This window comes from Pezoporus wallicus, unplaced genomic scaffold (genome assembly GCF_028554395.1).
Source record: "Pezoporus wallicus isolate ANWC-B61680 ecotype Strahan unplaced genomic scaffold, APGP_CSIRO_Pwel_v1 contig_7787, whole genome shotgun sequence".
Taxonomy (NCBI): Eukaryota; Metazoa; Chordata; class Aves; order Psittaciformes; family Psittacidae; genus Pezoporus; species Pezoporus wallicus.
In genome coordinates this window covers 427,642-445,559 of record NW_026639382.1, presented here as the reverse complement: position 1 = coordinate 445,559, position 17,918 = coordinate 427,642, and the positions used below count along the sequence as shown (strand labels likewise).

The 17,918-nt window shown below is 50.4% G+C and overlaps 3 protein-coding genes across 5 annotated transcripts in view; 2 read left to right on the top strand and 1 right to left on the bottom strand.

Annotated features, from left to right (window-relative positions):
* The first annotated feature begins 225 nt into the window (after positions 1-225).
* On the top strand, positions 226-2,620 carry TEN1 (TEN1 subunit of CST complex). Its single transcript, XM_057414616.1, has 3 exons — positions 226-481; positions 600-757; positions 2,044-2,620. Exons 1-3 carry the CDS (start codon positions 396-398, stop codon positions 2,193-2,195), a joined length of 396 nt encoding a protein of 131 aa, XP_057270599.1. The 5' UTR covers positions 226-395; the 3' UTR covers positions 2,196-2,620.
* A 2,176-nt stretch (positions 2,621-4,796) lies between these two features.
* On the top strand, positions 4,797-9,102 carry CDK3 (cyclin dependent kinase 3). Of its 3 annotated transcripts, XM_057414617.1 has the most exons (7): positions 4,797-4,951; positions 5,561-5,638; positions 5,997-6,117; positions 6,627-6,797; positions 7,227-7,328; positions 8,137-8,340; positions 8,776-9,097. In XM_057414617.1, exons 1-7 carry the CDS (start codon positions 4,824-4,826, stop codon positions 8,899-8,901), a joined length of 930 nt encoding a protein of 309 aa, XP_057270600.1. In that variant the 5' UTR covers positions 4,797-4,823; the 3' UTR covers positions 8,902-9,097. The 3 variants fall into 3 exon arrangements, with proteins under 3 accessions (XP_057270600.1, XP_057270602.1, XP_057270601.1); XM_057414619.1 differs by lacking the exon at positions 6,627-6,797 and having other exon boundaries at positions 8,776-9,102; XM_057414618.1 differs by lacking the exon at positions 5,561-5,638 and having other exon boundaries at positions 8,776-9,099.
* Positions 9,103-13,198: 4,096 nt separating this feature from the next.
* The window catches only part of EVPL (envoplakin), a 35,046-nt gene continuing 30,326 nt past the window's right edge, over positions 13,199-17,918 (bottom strand). Inside the window, exon 22 of the mRNA XM_057414612.1 lies at positions 13,199-17,007. Within this exon, the coding sequence (XP_057270595.1) occupies positions 13,558-17,007 (3,450 nt within the window). The 3' untranslated portion in view covers positions 13,199-13,557. The remainder of the gene's footprint in view (positions 17,008-17,918) is intronic.

Genomic DNA, 17,918 nt, shown 5'->3' with positions numbered 1-17,918 from the left:
CCCCCGCAACTGGGTCTGTTCCTGCATCTCAGTCCCTCACACTCTCTCAACTTCTCAATCACTATTTTTCCCACTTACTTAACCTTTCTCAACCCATCCATAGCCTAGGGGAGATCTGGAGGATCTGGTGGGCTGCTTGTTGCTGTTGATGCTGGACTGTGGGAAGGGGGAAGGTAGGGGAAGATAGCCCCTCTTCATGCCGGGATGCTGGGGGCTTTGCATGTGCACTGAGCTGCCAGCAGGGCTCAGCAGAGAAGCTATGAAGCTCCTGCAGTCCTCTGGGTGGGGAGGCCCTGATCAAGGAGAGAGTTTTGGGGCAGTGTCACCGGGTATCTAGGTCAGGTACTGGGGTGGCATGAACTCAGATCTTTCACTTTACTGCAGGCCTGACAGAGATGCTGCCAAGTGCTGGCGTCTATTACTTTCCATGGGAGATCAACAGCTCAGTCCCAGAAGGGGAGGCACTGAGAACGTTTGGCAGGTGAGAAGGGTACACTGCTGTCCTTGCAGGCCAGGCTTTTCTTTCACTGGCTGACCCCAATCCCTTTGTAATTGTTGTATCTCTGCACTGCTGAGCTTCCCAAATCAATCATTCCCAGGTTATGCTGCTATGACCTGGCCCGGTCTGAAGCTGTTCTCACCGCTCAGCACAGCTCAGCTCAGTACCAGGTTTGTGTCGACACCAAGTTTGTGGAGCCATTCCAAGCCCAGCTGGGATCTCGCTACATGGTCCTGGGAGAGGCTGAACATAGGGAAGGTAAATGCTTCAGGCACCAGTGCCTTTTGCTGTTTGCTGTTCAACAGCTTCTTCATGGCTTCCTGTGTGCACGGTGAGACATGCTGTCACTGAGGTTGGCGTTGGCCAAGGCAAGCCTCTAGTCACACAAGCATGTGATTCAGGGCAGGAGCAGCCTGTCTCTCCCCATTGACCATGAGAAGAGCCACCACCATTATTTTGGTGAAAATCCGATGCTCTGGCACAGATTTTGTTCTAAAAAAGAAGCACCTCAGCAGCATCGCTGGGTTGGTGAAAGCTGTAGTGGAACCTTCTGGCATCATTGCCAGCCACCATATCATCTTCACTCCAAACATGGTTGATTGCAGCAATACCTCACTGTGAGCTGGGGGTTGATCTTTGCCATCCTTGAAAGGCTCTAATTATATCCCTGCCCTCAAAACATGGGGCGTGAGGAATGGAGCAGGCTCTGTTGTGTAACAGGGCACCCTGTTACGTCCTTTCCTGGGTGCCCTGAGCATTACTCCAGCTGCACGGCTCTTTGCCTGGGGACTTGATCTGGGCTGGGCTGTGCGGTTGGGAAGCAAATCCCAAGTGTTGTCTTGCCCACACCTTGCAACAAGCATTCGCATTCATACCATTGAAACCCTCAGTGGCATGTGGAACACCACACTGCACATGGCATTGAGTGAGTAACCGGCTAAGCCACTGCTGCAGAGTTCCTTTACAAAGACATACTACTTTGTTTATCACAGCTTAGGAGCGAGTTGTCCCCATTTTGCAGGGGTGGAAGGGGAGCAGGCTGAGATGGTGGCTGTGTCGCCAGGGTTTGGCCTCTTTTGTGCATCTCTCTTACCATTTGAATGCTACTAACAAACTGTCAGTTATAGTCAACATTGAGCCTGTTCTAAGCCCAGCTTTGTTCTGTCCTCGTCTGCATGGAGGCATTCAGAAATGAGCTTAGAACCCATCCCTGGTGCTTTTCAGACAGGGAAATCCAAACTTCATCCAGTCACGAAGTAAACAGATGCTGCATGGTAGGCATTGCATGTCCTAGGCTCAGTGTTCCCCAGTGCACGGAGAGCACAGTGTCAGCATTTTGTAGCCTACAGAAGGAAAGCACATAACTAAATTAACCTGCTCCTGGGCCTGCTGCTCACGCTGGTGGCTGGTCCAGTCTCCTGCAAGTTCTCAGGCTATGATTATTTGGCCAGCTGGAGCCGTATGCTGCCTGTAGGGACCTCTCTGTTTGCCTCCAAGCTGCTCCATCTGGTTTTCTTTATAAAGAAACTTCCTGTTTTTCCCAGGTGAGGGTCCCGTGGTAAAGGCACGAATATTGACCTGCGTGGAAGGGCTGAATGTGCCCTTGCTGGAACAAGCCGTACAGGAGCAGAGGAAATACTTCAGCGAGAGGCAGGAGAAGAAGATGGGAAAGAGCACATCCCGACAGCAGCTCTGAGGCCAGCCGTATGCTGGTCCTTGCACTGCCATTTGCAACAGCTCTGTTAAAAGTAAATTTAGAAGATGGGTTTGCGACATACTGAGGTTTGCTGTGGTAAATAGCAAAGTAAAGTCACGATGAGGGAAATGCTTGAAGACTCTGTGAGTCAGTATGTGCCTGTGGGCTGTCCGTTCATGCAGGTGTCATCACTGAAAATAACCTCTGGGAAGCAGGTTGGGTTGTTTAAAAAGGGAGGTTAAGAAAAGGGAGCACTTGAGTTATACTGGTCCTTTTGTAACGCAGGGCTTGGAGAGGTCAGAAACAGGGGAAGTCTCTGAACCTGGAGTTAAGCAACTTACTCTCAAAGCTCAGCAGCTTATGGGCTGTTGGCAGATAAAGGGTGAAGGGCATTAGCACAAAGTTCATGAGCCCTGGGTGACTGCAGGTCCAGTTTAGTTACCATGACTCAGCTTCCATACAGGAGCGTTCCTGGCAAAACACTCACGGATCTGGGCTGACCAGCAAAGAAACAAGAAAAACAAAGAGTTATTTCCAGCAGCACTGCCTCTTCAGGTTTTCAGGAGCTGCTGTATGGGGGGGGGGGGCTGATTTTTACTGTAGAAAACATATTTGCAATGCCCTGAGAATCACAACTTGACTTGACTTTCTTCCTTGACACAACTAAGTTTAGGAGACCTTAAATCACTTTATTGCAGCTTTTGATTGATGTATTCCTAAATAAAGATTTAAAAAGAAGGCAGCCCGTCTCTTATTGATTGAAACCCTCTTTCTTGCTAAGGCAAATGCATAACACAAAGGCCTTGCAGAAACCCCTGGATTTGCTGGATGGATGGCGTAAGAAAACTTGGCGATGTGCAGTTTGCCTCCTCCTCAGCACTGGGTGTATAAAGAAGGGCTTGGCTTTGAAAACGTTGCAAGAAGAGGAGATGAAGTTACATCAGAGCCACTCTGATTTAAGAACATGGTGCCAAGCCCACCTGGCAGAACTAAACCATCAACAAAAAGACCAAAAATCACTAATGTGAGATGAGAATAAGTTAGTGCAAGAGAGGAGACTCCTGTGCTATAGGAATGTCCGGACCTGGAGGTAGCTGGGACTGTGGTTTGCAGGCAGAATTCAGCCTTTTCTGCTTTTTGCTGGTGAAATGTCAGAAAATAGGGACTGAAGCAGTACAATGCACAGCAGCAGATCAAAACACAACAGGTATTGACAAAGTCCCCTGTTACCAGCGGGCTTGATTCAAGGGCCTGAGGTAGCTCAGTAATTAGAGTGCTTTCTGTAATCTTTAATCTTAGTTTAGCCTTATGTTTTTCATTCACACAGTTACAGAAATACAAAAACCCTGCCTCAGCACACTTTGTTCTGCCCAAGTCCAAAAACATGAACTCAAGAGCCAAGATTTTTAACCTGGTTCTTTAAGAGACAGTGATGAGCTTGTCATGATGGGTTTATGTTTACACCTCATCTCCTGTCTCTTCTCCCACCTTCCTCCTCATGCTTAAATTTTATCCAAATGGCCAGGTTTGCCAGAGAGTTGGGAATAGCCACGATGCCAGGGCTGGGAACAGCCAAGATACCAGATTCCTACAAGAAAACAACCAGAAAATCAACCAACCATGAAGCGGAGAGCAGATTTAGCAGTGACTCCAAGTGGAGATATGAGGACAAATTCAACCTTCACAAGCCACTGGGGAACCCACACTGGAGTTGGCCGTAGCCACGTGGATCCCTCTGCAGCCACAGAACAACCGCCCTTTGGTTCTTTCACACTGGCAGAAATCAGGATCAGTTGCACAAGGATGTTAAGCTGGCTCAGCAATGGGTTAAAGCAGTCCTTTGGGGGTCACCTAAAGTTGGGGTCTGCACTGTGGACCCATGCACCCATGTCCTGCTGTGCCCACCCAGAGACATGGAACCCCCAAGCTTTCCAGAGGACGGGCCCAATGGCCCTGTCTGCGTGCCCATTTATAATGGGTTTTTAATCTTGCTGCCTGCCAGCTATCAAGTCAATGATTAACCCCCACCAAGGACATCTCCCGAAAGGCCGGCTGAGTGGCACAGCCCACAGTGGGAAGCTTCAAGGGACAATTTCACAAGAGAGAGCAAACACATGAAACAAGAAATGAAGAAAAAAAGACACTTCTGCTGTATGTTTGACCTGAGCATCCCCAGGGAACCTCCATTCTTTGCTGCATCGCCTTGGTGCCGGGCACTGTAAAAGGGCTGAAGAGCCTCCCTCGGCGCTGCGCAGTGCCCGTGCCGCAGGCCCAAAGCACCCTTTGCCTCCATTTTGCCCTGGTTTTGCTCTAGCCAGCGCACTGTGGGTCACGCTGCAGCCAGTACTGGTTGCTGCACGGCGTGCTGGGCTTTCTTGGGTGGGCTTGAAGACCCCCAAACACCCCCCAGAGCCCCAGCAGGCTCTGTCTGCCTGCTGCTGCCTCAGCCAAAGGCAGGCCCCTGCGCTGGGGGAGCAGCAAGAGGGGACCCAGACCCCAAGAGCAGCTCAGGGGAAGAGCAGACCCTTTCCACACACATTTGGCTGTAGGTTTTCCCCCGTTTCCTTTTGCTCCTCAGAAAGCGGTGCCAGCCACCCCCTGCGGCCATTGCGAGGCAGCGGCAGCGGCATGGACCCCTGCCAGGAGGTGTTTCAGAAGCTGGAGAAGATCGGGGAGGGCACCTATGGCGTGGTGTACAAGGCTCGCAACAAGCGCACGGGGCAGCTGGTGGCCCTCAAGAAGATCCGCTTGGACTCGTGAGTGGGGAAGAGCCCAGGAATGCCATGCACAGGGTGCTGAGGAGAGAGGGGGGGTGAGGAAGGCAAATGGCTCCTCTGGGGCCTAAGGCCCGAGGCCTGCCGTGGGGGTGAGCAGGAGGGTCCTGAGCCCTGCAAGGGGCAGGAGGCTCACAAAAGCCTGACGTGAGGGAAAGAAATGTCTCTTAACCAGCTCAAGCAAGCAGCTAGGGCCTCACCTGGCCCTACGTGGCTCTGGCTTCACAGCGCAGGGCAAGGGGAAGTAGCCACCATTTTGGGAGGTGTCCTGTTCCTCAGGGGCATGGTGCTTGCAAGGCTCCGTCTGCCTCAGAGACCACTTCAAGGCTCGGGCGTCTCAGCCACTGTTGCTTCTCCAAGTGTGCCCTCAGGTGCTCTAAAACCAGCTCTGCCTCGGAGTTTGCACTGAGACCACCCCTTCCTTCTCCTTCCCCACGGCTCCATTTCCCCCCGCCTCACACGCGGCTCCATCCCAGAGCCAGGGTGCTCAGCGTGGCACACGCTGCCCCACACAGGGTGATGGGGTACAAAGGGGGACACAGGCTGTGGGATCCTGGGGGATGGGTGCTATGCAGCCTGTCTCTGCCGCAGCGACACGGAGGGTGTCCCTAGCACTGCAATCCGAGAAATCTCACTGCTGAAGGAGCTGAAGCACCCCAACATAGTAAGGTAAGACCTGGATGTACCCTCTCAGCAGCTCATCGATGAGCTCCTGCTCTGGGAGCTCTGGGTACAGGCAGCAAGAGAGGTTTTCCTGTCCTTCCTGACTGCAGGACAGGAGCCAAATAGGAAAATGCAGGAACCATTTACACTTCCCTGGTTCTCAGCAATAGCTCACAGCACTGCTACTTCATTCCAGCAACACAGGCTGGTCCAAGCCGCTGCTATCCTATGCTAGATTCTGCTTTTGTGTCTACCTCTCTCTGCTCCAAAGGACTCCCAGAGCAGAGCAGTCTGTGGGAGCAGGGATTTCTGGGTCTGGAGGACCTTTCAGATACCAAAGGGAGCACTTGCATTTCTTTTGCAGGCTCCTGGATGTCATACACAGCCAGAAGAAGCTCTATCTGGTGTTTGAGTATCTGAATCAGGACCTGAAGAAATACATGGACTCATCCCAAACCAGAGAGCTTCCTTTAAGCTTGGTCAAGGTACAGCATGGAGGGAATGCTAACAGGCAGGGCAGAAGGCATGTGTCCTTGCTGCCTTCTGCTGGGCAGAGCCATCACTGAGCTGCTCATACCCTGGCTTCTTCTGAAGAGACTCATCCTTGGCTGGAGGCATTCAATCTCTCAGATCTCAGACAATTCAGCTGGGAAACCCTCATGACACTATTGCTCAGTGCTTTCATTTCCCAGCTGTTTCCAGGCTCTCCAGCCCATCTCACTGCAGCACAAACTGCTCCTAAGAGGACAGCTGGGGGATCTATTACTAATTGCCTTGTTACAGAGCAGTAGATGTGTGGAAGGAACTGCCACTTGACTGGAATCTCTCTGTCTCCACATAGGGTGGGAGCAGTTTGTGTGGGTCTCTGAGTAGTGGCCCGCCAGCCTAGTGTTGCATTATAACAAAGTCTGTTTTCCCCTTCAGGTCTATAAATGAGATCCAGCCTTCAAAGTAGTTTCACAGTGGCCTTGTCTGAAATCTTTTCTCTCCATAGAACTACCTTTTCCAGCTGCTGCAGGGTGTGAACTTCTGCCACTCACACAGAGTCATACACAGGGACTTGAAGCCACAGAACTTGCTCATTAACGAAGCAGGAGTAATCAAGCTGGCTGATTTTGGGCTGGCAAGAGCTTTCGGTGTCCCCCTGCGCACGTACACTCATGAGGTACTGTTGAGGCTCTCTGCTACCTGAGAGTGGGGTACACAATCCATAGTGCGTGAACAAAAGCACCATCATAAGTTACTCATCCATAACAGAGGCACAGGCCTGCCCAGGCACATGCTCTTAACATCATCTGCAGCTACAGGGCTACCTCATGTCCCACACAGTGTGCCGACTGCTTCTACCCTAGACTGCCTGCAAGCTGGGTTCCCACCTTTTCTGCATTGGGTATATTTATTTGTTGCAGAGGCTCCTGTTGAAGGATGATCTGTTAATCCCAGTCATGCTGTCACTAAGGTATTTGTTAATTCAGCATGGCCTTGGCATGCTCTGATTTGTACAGTCACTGCATTACAGCTGAGAAGAGAGGATTCCATACCTCTGCTTTCATCCAGGGAAACAACCAAAACTTGTTTCTTTGTTCCTTACCAGGTAGTGACTCTGTGGTACCGAGCCCCTGAAATACTGCTGGGATGCAAATATTACTCAACCCCTGTGGATATCTGGAGCGTCGGCTGCATCTTTGCAGAAATGGTAGAATGGGTTTAAATAGCCTTTTTAATGAGCAGGGAGGATGCAGCTGCAATGGGAAGTGGGGAAGAAGGGGCAAGACACAGAGCATCTGTGATAGTGTGGTCCCACCCTATGCTGGGGTGTATTTTATGGGAAGTACACTAAAGATGATCTTAATGTCCTTTAAAACTCAAGCTTTTCTATGATTCTGTGAGGGTTAGCTGATCTTTAACTGTGGGTTCAGAAGGAAATCTGCCACCCTCATGTGCCTGGCAGAAGGCCAAGTCTCTGTTGCCTGGCTGCAGTTCCAGGTAGGTGGGAATTTTGGTGCCTCCCCTTGCAGAAGGGGCAACTTCAATGTTTTTGCTGCAGCATTTTGACCCTGGGAGGAGATGCTTCTTGCAGATGTCCCCATAATAGGCTGCAGAGAGCTAACACTCTCATAGCATGGCAGAGTGGATTTCTTTGGGGTCCATACACCACTTTGAAGGGCTTTTGTTATCCCTGCAGTGTAATAGCACTATCCCTAGCTCACGAAGCCACTGGAGCTGCCAAGCAGCAGATCCTGGGCAAGTAAGAGGGGAAGGAGCTAACCTGCAAGAACGGGTGTTAGGAAACTGGAGACAAAGAAGGACAAGGAACTGGCTGAAAGGGAGGCAGCCTCAGGGGAACATGGATCCATGGAGAGGTGCTGGAGACAAGCAGCCACACCTGTGACTTTCCCAACCACTGACCTGTCTGTGCAGTTGTTTGCATCTGCTGGGACATAGGGCTGCTTACAGCAGGAAATAGAACTGATAGAAAGGGAGGAATTATCTTTCCCCCACAGCTGACCAGGAAGGCCCTGTTTCCAGGGGACTCTGAGATCGATCAGCTCTTCCGGATCTTTCGCACTCTGGGCACTCCCACTGAGGAGACCTGGCCTGGAGTGACCCAGCTGCCTGACTACAAGGAGAACTTTCCCCAGTGGGCAAGGAAGGAGATGACAGAAATTGTTCCCAGCTTAAATCGAGATGGTAGAGACTTACTGGTGGTGAGTAACAAGTGCACTATTTTTAGGGACTCTGTTCTGACCACAGAATCATCAGAACAAGACCCTGGGACATGCAGGACCTTTTGAAACTGGGAAAAGAACAGGGACATTTGGGACTGATCTACCTGGATGTGCATTAGCTGACCTGGCTCTAATGCTCATCTCTGCCACTGCAGAAACAACAAATCATCAAACAGTGCTAAGTCCTGGCTCTAAAGCAGGACTGTCATTGCAGGTTCCTCTAGGAAACCACTGCATTGAGGGTCAAGAAACCCTTCTAACATAATTCCCATGGTAACTCCAGCTGTGGGTTACCCCCAAAGCCTGGAAAGGAGGAAAAACAGGAGTAACATCTGCATCTAGGACCACCACATGCAGGTACATTCCATCATTTTGTTTTTAAATTGCTAATTCTTCTGGGTTTCCTCTTGGTAGCAATTGCTCCTGTACGACCCCAGCAAGCGCATCTCAGCCAAGGCAGCCCTCAGTCACCAGTACTTCTTCCAGAGAAGCCCTCGGAAGCCTGAAGAGCAACGTGTGCTGCAGAAACACTGCAGATGAGAAAATACAGTTGGGATCCCTTCTCCTGAGGAGCCTGGAGGGGACATTCTTGCATTTAGAGACTCTCAGCCTGTTTTCCTGGGGGAAAGTTTGAGTTATAGCCCGTAGAACCCTTTTAAATGGGTCACGTGCAAAAGTAGGGGGGTATTTATCAGCGTAAAACACTGAAATGTGAGAGATCATCTTTCAGAGGTTTGTCCTTGCGTTGGTGAGCTAAGGTGACACAGTGATGTCTGCCAGCACTGGAGTCATCCCCGCATTCCCAGCAGCGGCACATCCCCAGGTGTGCCGGTGGCAGTTTCTGACAGCAGGGTGTGCCGGAGCTCCACTGCGGGCAAGGGAGCACTTCTCTGCTCCGCTGCTGTTACCAAAGCCTTGGCTTGTCAGCACTAGACAAGTTGTTTATTCTGAGCTGTTTAACAGAGCTGGCATTCTGCTCTTTCACAAGCTGAAATGCACTATATGATGTCTTAATTTGTACCTTAGCTGGGACCAAGAATCCGAAAGATCCAGTTAACATAAAGCACTTAATGCATGTGGCTGGAAAGAGAAACAGCTAGAGCCCTGGTTGTCCACCATTGGTCCAGACATAATGCTGTTTCCTTCACTTTATTATCTTGAAAATGTTTTTTGTTGTTCAAATGATTCAAGAATTGTCCCTAACTTTTGGTGTGGTTTTTACATCTTTTTCTTTTCAGTACAGAAGAGAAATAAAGGCTTGTCATTTGTTCAGAAGCCTTGGCATTTGTTCTTTGGTTGGGGCAGCCCATCAGCTAGTGAGGCAGCCCAGTCTGGCTCATCCTTTTTTCCCACAGAGCTCTTGTCCTTTTCTAATCTCCTATACTCTTTCTTTTATCCTTTCCAGCCCAAACCCTTGGCAGGTGCAGAGATGTGCTCTCACTTCCACTGTGGACATGGGACTGATGGTTTTACAGGCCAGTGCAGTCTCGATGGTAAGATGGGCTTGCTTTCCATCAGAGGTTCCCACAAACCAGTTTAGTTATGTTCTACATTTAAATACCCAAAAGACAGACTTTTAACGTAAGACAAACTTCTGTGCTTCTGCTTTCCGTGCACTCGCACACATGCCCTCCTAATGACTGTGATCCTCAGCATAAAAGTGCTATCCCAAAAGCCATCATGTTTATAGACTTTCGTGACAGATAAACACTGCAGTAAAGGAGAGGGGCACACAGAGCACACAGAGCTGTAGCAACACTCTCCTTCTGCATATACCACATATCAGAGAATTTGCACAGTGGAGGGAAGGCTTTAGAGTGCCTCCTGGAAAGCCCTCTCAATACAAGACCTACCTGTCTAAAGCCAAGTTCAGCTGTCCTTTGACATCATAGAATCATAGAATAGTTAGGGTTGGAAAGAACCTTAAGATCATCAAGTTCCAACCCCCCTGCTATGGGCAGGGACACCTCCCACTAAACCATGTCACCCAAGGCTCTGTCCAACCTGACCTTGAACACCACCAGGGATGGAGCATTCACAACTTCCCTGGGCAGCCCTTTCCAGTGCCTCACCTCCCTCACAGTAAAGAACTTCTTCCTTATGTCCAATCTAAACTTCCCCTGTTTAAGTTTTAACCCGTTACCCCTTGTCCTATCACTACAGTCCCTAATGAAGAGTCCCTCCACAGCATCCCTATAGCCCCCCTTAAGATACTGGAAGGCTGCTATGAGGTCTCTATGCAGCCTTCTCTTCTCCAGGCTGAACAGCCCCAACTTTCTCAGCCTGTCTTCATACAGGAGGTGCTCCAGCCCCTGATCATCCTCGTGGCCTTCCTCTGGACTTGTTCCAACAGTTCCATGTCCTTTTTATGTTCTTTGACATCCTCCATCATTCATTCCTCTTCCCCACCCAACACAAGGCAGTGGGTGGCTCTGCTTTATTCCTGGCACCAAAAAGACCTTTGGAATCCCTATTGCAGCAGCCACACCTCCTGACAGATCCCAGCAACAAAACCCTAGGACAACTCCTGACACATCCCAACAGTGAAACCCTGGGACAAATCCTGACAGATCCCCACAGTGAAACCCTGGGACATGTTGCTCACCTGCCCCTGGGCTGGGCTCAGCAGCAGCCTCCAGAACTGCGTGGCAGGAAGATTGAGAAGCTGTGCTCCTGCAGCCTCTCATAACCTCTATGTGACAACACCCAGCTCACAGGGGCACATTTGTGAGATGTGGATGAGTTCTGCTATGGGAATCATTTCCCTACCCTTGCATATGTTTTTTTAGGTTATCTCATTTCATAGAGACAATACTCTACTGTTTGCTCTATGCAAGCAAATCTTGTGTTGTACCAGTCAAGCTGTTTTCAGGAGAGATTGCTTTTTGATTTGTTAAGATCTGCATTAAAAAGTAAATACCAAGGACATACATAGAGAATGATTCAGGTTAGAAAGGACCTTAAGATCATCTAGTTCTAACCCCCTGCCACAGGCAGGGACACCTTCCACTAGACCATGTTGTCCAAGGCTGTCAAACATGGCCTTGAATGCTGCCAGGGATAGAGCATTTACCACTTCTTTGGGCAAGCTGTTCCAGCGCCTCACCACCCTCACAGGGAAGAACTTCAGCCTTATATCTAACCTGAGCTTCCCCTGCTTCAGTTCGAACCCTTCACCCCTTGTCCTATCACTACAGTCCCTGAGAGTCCCTCTCCAGCATCCTTATAGCTCCCTTCAGATACTGGAAGCTGCTCTGAGGCCTCCATACAGCCTTCTTCAAGACCAGAAACATAAATAAAATTACTACAGCTCATCTAGCCCAATAAGATGATGCAACACCCTGAATTTCACATATTTGTGACCCAACCCTACTGCCAAAAAAGGAGCCCAAAAACAGCTGTGTCGAAACACCCACTCTGGGAAAGCCATGATGCAGCAACATCACCCTCTGCACAGGAAGGGAGGAAAAGCACTACCTGGCTCCTGAGCAGCTCACAAGCCACCTGGGCTCTGGGGAAGCTCCATGGCTGTGTGGTGTTCCTACAGACACATCAGGAATACAAGATACCAGCTACTTTCTGCAGGTGAGGACCACTTGGTACCAAAGAAAAGGGTTTTTAGTGGGGTTTTATTCATAAAGTAAAGGCAGACCAGCCTTGAAGGGAGCCTACTCAAGCACCTGATCATCTCTTAATGCCTTCAACCAGCCCTGGGTGAACACCTCCCACCTCACAGCAGGGGAACACTTTATCCACACTAATTAACTGAGTGCCTAATTACCAGGACACCAAGTCCTTCAGTTACAGAGCATTTCCCCAGAACCATTTACTCAGCACTTCAGGAAAGAGTCACCACGTGAACCTTGTGCATTAAAAGCAAGCACTGTTCTCCTTGGCAAGAGGGGCAGTCCCACGGAACTGGGCAAGGGAAGGCTGAAGCAAACTCACCTGCTGGGCAGAGGTGAACTGCGGAAAGGCAACAGCCCTGCTGCTGCTGGATCTTCCCAGTGTTCAGCCAGCTAAGGGGAGAAATCTGGAGCAGAGCAAGGCTGCTCCCAGCAGCTTTGAGGAGCTGGGACTCACACTGGTTGTGCTGGGATGTGATCCTCATCTGACCGTATTCCTGTGCTCCAAGGGCTGTTGCGTTTGCCCTGGCAGGAGATCAGGCAAGAATTTCTCCCCTCATGTGTCCCCTGGTCCAGACCAGCCAGGAGGGGAACGCAGTGTGCCGTGTGGCAGCAGTGCTCTACCAAGAGGAAACTGGCTGGGAATGCATGGATGCTCTAGGGTGTGGGCAGCAGTTTTCCCCATTGTAAACCAACAAATTGTCCTGTGTTGATCACGGCAGCTGAGATGGCTACAGACACCAGCCATAGGCCTGACAATAAACAGACCCTGCAGGGGATGGGACAGAGCCCAGGCAGATCTTGGACTGGAAATGGCATTTCTATACGGGACTCGACTGTTAATGTTGAGCACTACCACTGCCTACCAGCAGGAAGGGAAAGGGACCTGTGACTATGCTGAGCTTGCCAGCATGAGAACAATTTCTTCTTGGAGCCCAGACTTCAAATCCCAGCTAGGCCATATGGAAACAGAGGCTATGCTGCTGCCCTGATGGGGAAAGGAGAGGGAGAAAACCCTTATGGATTGTTTTGGGTGTGTTGGAGTTCCCAAACGATGTCAGCTGAAAGAGCCCTCCGGAGAGGGGGAGAAGCAGCTCATGTCAATAGAAACTCCTTTTTCTCATCCCACAAAGCCAGGGGACACTCCACAGTGGAGCCATGTCCTCCGCCACTTTGCGCCTCAGCCTGCAGAGACAACACAGCCACAGAGACACACTTCCTATGTTTATTGCATGCAGAAGAATGACCCAACTAGAAAATGCTCTGGCTCTTCCTCCTTTCTGGCCATGAACACATTTAACCCACTACCAGCGGAGTTCTCACAATCAACCCCCCTTTGCTGTCGCAGCAGCGCCCAGGGGGCTGTGGAGACCCCTTTTGCACACTCACGATCACACTTTCTTCCTTGCACGGCCAAGCTGCATTGGGAAGCAGATAGCTAAGATAGAGGAGTGTGCAGCCCTAAATGCTAGATGCTCTGTTCCTGTGATCGCTGCTGCCTCCAAGGGGAGAGGTGTTTTGAAGGGAAGAACTCCTGAAGGAACCAGATCCAGTATGTGCCTGAATCCATTCAGTGCCTGAACCGTGAGAGCTTGGGGGAACGGCTCGCCTGGTGGTACCGCTGATAACCCTCTGAGGTGGCTGGGAGCAGCAGGAAGCTGCTCAGAGAATCCTTCTGGCACAGGGCCATGGCCTCCTTGTAATTTATCTTCTCTTTAGTGATAGGGTCAATGAGATCCTTTTCATAGTTGGACTCATCCTGGAGCCTGTTGGCCAGGTTGCCTGTTATCATCCCTGTCTGGACAGCTTCCAGCACGGGGATGCGACCGGTTTTCTTGGGATCAATGAGCCCTCCAGTTAGATGCTGGACCTCCAGATAGGGGAAAGCACTCTCCTTGGTTATCCATCCCTTCTGAACTGCTTCCCCCACAGACAGCCTTCGCTTGGTTACCGGGTCCTCAATCCCTGTGAAAGCTTTCTGGGCATTAAGCAGTCTCTGCATGTAGGTCCTGTCAATCAGCCCCCTCTCAACTGCCTTATGGACTGAGAACCGGTCCCGAGAAATGAGGTCTATGATGCCCCCTGTGGCAGCCTGGGCTTCCAGGAGCTTCTGAGCCGTCATGGGATCAAGCAGCTTCTTTACAACAGCAGTCTTGATGTTGTACTTGGTGTCGGTGGTGGTGTCATACACCCCAGCAATGGGGGATGTATCATCACAGAAGCCCTTCTGTGAGGCTGGGGGGAAGAAGCTTTGGGTTTGGTGAGTGGTGGGTGACGAGACTGGGGATTTGGAGATGATGGAACCAATAGAGAGGGATGGGGGAGGCTTGGATTCCCCAGCCACCAGCAAGGCAAATTCAGAGATGGGAATCTTGCCATCGCGGTACAGCTGATATTCCTCCTTAGTGATCCTCCTCAGCCGTAGTGCATCATCAATGGAGTACTGCTTCCCACTTTTCTTGTCAAGGAGCAATGAGACTTCCCCGTTTGGGCCTAGGGTGGTGATTTCCTCCCAGTCACACTCCAGCTCTTGCAGCTGGATGTACTGACCTCTGTCTATAATTCCTCTCTTATAGGCCTCGTAAGGGGACATATCCTTCCCTGTCTCAGGGTCCAAGATAGAGATCTTGGTGGACAGGTTTGTCTCTCTCATCTGGGTCTCATGGTTGATTTCTTCCCGGTTGACTCTTGACTGGAGATCTCGAATGAACCTCTCCTTGTTGTAGATCTGATCCTTCTCCCTAAGGATGTCTGCCTCCAGCAGGGAGAACTCGTGTTGCAGCTGCTTCTTCTTCTGCCTATCATTCTCCGTCCGTTGGTTAAGCAGTTTGGACTCCTCCCTCAGGAAGAGGACTTTCTGTTGTTTCTGCCTCTCCAGCTCCCGCAGCTCACTCTCCAAGCTGGCTCTCTCCTGGATGGCCAGGTTCCTGGCTTTCTGCAGCTCTGTCTCTTCACGAGCCCATGTCCTCTTCATGCCTTCAGCTCTCTCAATCTTCTCCCTAAGCCGCCGCACCTCCTCTTCTGCCTTTTGCTTGGCTCCCCTCTCCCTGTTCAGCAGCTCCCAGATGCGTGCACGTTCACTCTCCAGTGCTCTGTCCTTTTCTACTCGAATCACTTCCTTGTAGATGGTCTTCTCCTGGGATTTTGTTTTCTGCAGGACATCAACTTGCATCTGCAGGTTCTTACATTCCCTCTGCAAGTTCAGCACCTCCATCTTCTCACGGTCCAGCTCCAAGCGTAGGTTGCTAGCAGACTGTTCAAGGACTGGATCCTTCTCCAACTTGACCACTTCTTCCATAATGATCTTTTCTTGCACTGGGGCTGGGCTCTCCTCCAGCTCCTTTATTCTCAGTGTAATTTGTCTCATCTCCTTCTCCAGTGCAAGCCTCTTGCTTCGATCCTCCTGAAAATTGAGCAACTTCTCCTGCTCTTCCACCAGCGCACGAACCTGCTGCACGTCACGTTCCAGACGCCGCCTGTTGCTCACCTCCTCATCCAGACTCCTGCGCAGCCTGTTGTGCTCATCTCGGAGCTTCGGATCCTTTTGAGTCAGTATCACCTCTTGAACTACTACCTTCTCCTCTGGCTTTCTCCTCTCCAGTAGCATGTATTTATTCTGCAAGTCATAGATTGCATCCTCTGCAGCTCTCCTCTTTTGAGACATGTTACGCACCTCTTGACGAAGGCGATCAGCTTCTTTTTCCAAGAGTGGATCATTCTCGTAGCGGATTACTTCCTTGTTGACTAGCTTGGTTTCCACCTTGGATCTCTCCCTCTTCCATTCATCCCTTTCACCCTGCAGCCTAATGAGCTGCTCTTGGGTCCTGCCATTGGTGTTCACTAGTTCATTGAGCTGCTCTTTCAGCCTGTCTATTTCTCGGAGAATCTCCGGACTCTTCTCATGTTTCACCACCTCTTCTATGACCTCCTTAAGTTCCACCACTGGTTTCTGCGACCTGAGGACATTGAGCTCTGCTAAGGCCTCCTCCACTTCACTGTCAACCTTTGTCCTTTTCAGAGTAACTTCCTGCAGCTCCCTTTTCAGGTGTGCAATTTGCCGCTCTGTTTCAGGATCCACCAGGAAAATTTCATTGACCCTCTCTTTAACCTCTACCCTCGGCTTTTGCTTCTCTGCAATACTGTACTGGCTCTGCAGTTCTCCCAGCTCACCTGTAAGCATCATGTTTTTGCTCCTCTCTTCTTCAATCAGAGTTTTCAGCTTGGAAGACTCTCTCAATAACTCTGGATCCTGCTCTACCTGCTTCACCTCCTTAACAATAATTTTGGGTTCTGCCATTTCAATTAGTCTTTCCACCTCTTCAATCTTGTTCTTCACTTTCACTATGGCTTCCTCTGCAGACTTCCTCTTGAAGGATTCCTCATCAATTTGTAGCTGCAGGGTCCTCACAGACTTCAGCATTTCTGGGTTTTTCTCCAGTTTGATCAGCTCCTTCACCACCACTTTCTCTCGGATGTTGGGCTGCTTTCGCTCCAGCATGTGGAGCTCTCTCTTATGCTGCTCAAGTTCAGAAGCAGCAGCCAAGCTTTCCTCCTGGAGACGTTTGATCTCCTGACGAAGACTGGCTGCTTGGCTCTCTAGGCTTGGATCTCTCTCAATCTTTGTGATCTCTTTGGTGAGGAGCTGGGCAGGAGTGTCTTTCTTCTCACTCTCCATCTGGGCAAGCTTCTGGCTCATCAAGTCAATGTCTTCTTGCAACCTCTGCCTCTTTTTACCTTCCTCTTCAATCTGCTGTGCCATCTTAGACAGGTTGCTTTCCACCTGTGGGTCTCTGTAATATTCTATCACCTCCTTTTCTTCCACTTTTTCAATGGGCTTCTGAGTCTTCAACATCAGCAGCTTGTTTCTGTGTTCCTCCAGGTCCCCTTCAATCTTGGCCACTTTCCTCCTTTCCTCCTCCAGCTGTGATTTCAATCCCTCAGATTCCCTGCTGCTTGTGGCTCTGTTTTCCGATTGCTGGGTTTGCTCACGTACAGCTTCAATGTCCTCATGCACTTCCTTCTGCAAGGGAAAACCAAAAAGGAATTAAAACAAGAAAAAAGGCAAGGAAACTGAGTCCCTGAATCTGGCACTGAGGCCTTTCCATAACAAGGCACGGTAGGAGACAGAAAGACAGAACTGGAACAGAATCCACAGAGAACCACCAAATAAAACTATTGATAAATGGCAAAGAGTTGGGGTTGTTCAGCCTGGAGAAGAGAAGGGGAGACCTTAGAGCAGCTCCAGTGCCTAAAGGGGCTGCAGGAAACCTGGAGAGGGGCTTGGGACAAGGGATGTAGGGACAGGCCAAGGGGAATGGCTTGAACCTGCCAGAGGGGAGACTGAGATGAGCTCTTAGGCAGAAGCTCTTCCCTGTGAGGGTGCTGAGGCGCTGGCACAGGGTGCCCAGAGAAGCTGTGGCTGCCCCATCCCTGGCAGTGTTCAAGGCCAGGTTGGACACAGGGGCTTGGAGCAAGCTGATCTAGTGGAAGGTGTCCCTGCCCGTGGCCGGGGTTGGAGCTGGGTGAGCTTTAAGGTCCCTTTCAACACAAACCATTCTAGGTTTCTATGACATTCTCAATATCTCAAGCAACTGACTTGGTGTCTTCCCCCTGTCATGGTGGTGCTGCAGCAGCCCATAAAGGTGCTTTGTGCTGCCTTGTATCTTCAGCTGAGGGAGGGTAACATGGCCAGTCCCCACTATGCAGCTGGTTCATGGCAGCATCACAGAGTGCCCCAGTTTAATCTCTTGTCCTTCCTGAGCACACTGAAAATCATACAGCCCAGCAATCTTTAATACAGGTGAATCAAGCTCTAAAAAGGCATAAAAGTTCTACTGCTTTGGAATGTTTCCAGAAGTTTGTGAGCACTAAATACCAGCCACAGCTGAATCTGAAACTGTCAGTCTGTGAACATCGATTAGATGCAGCTGA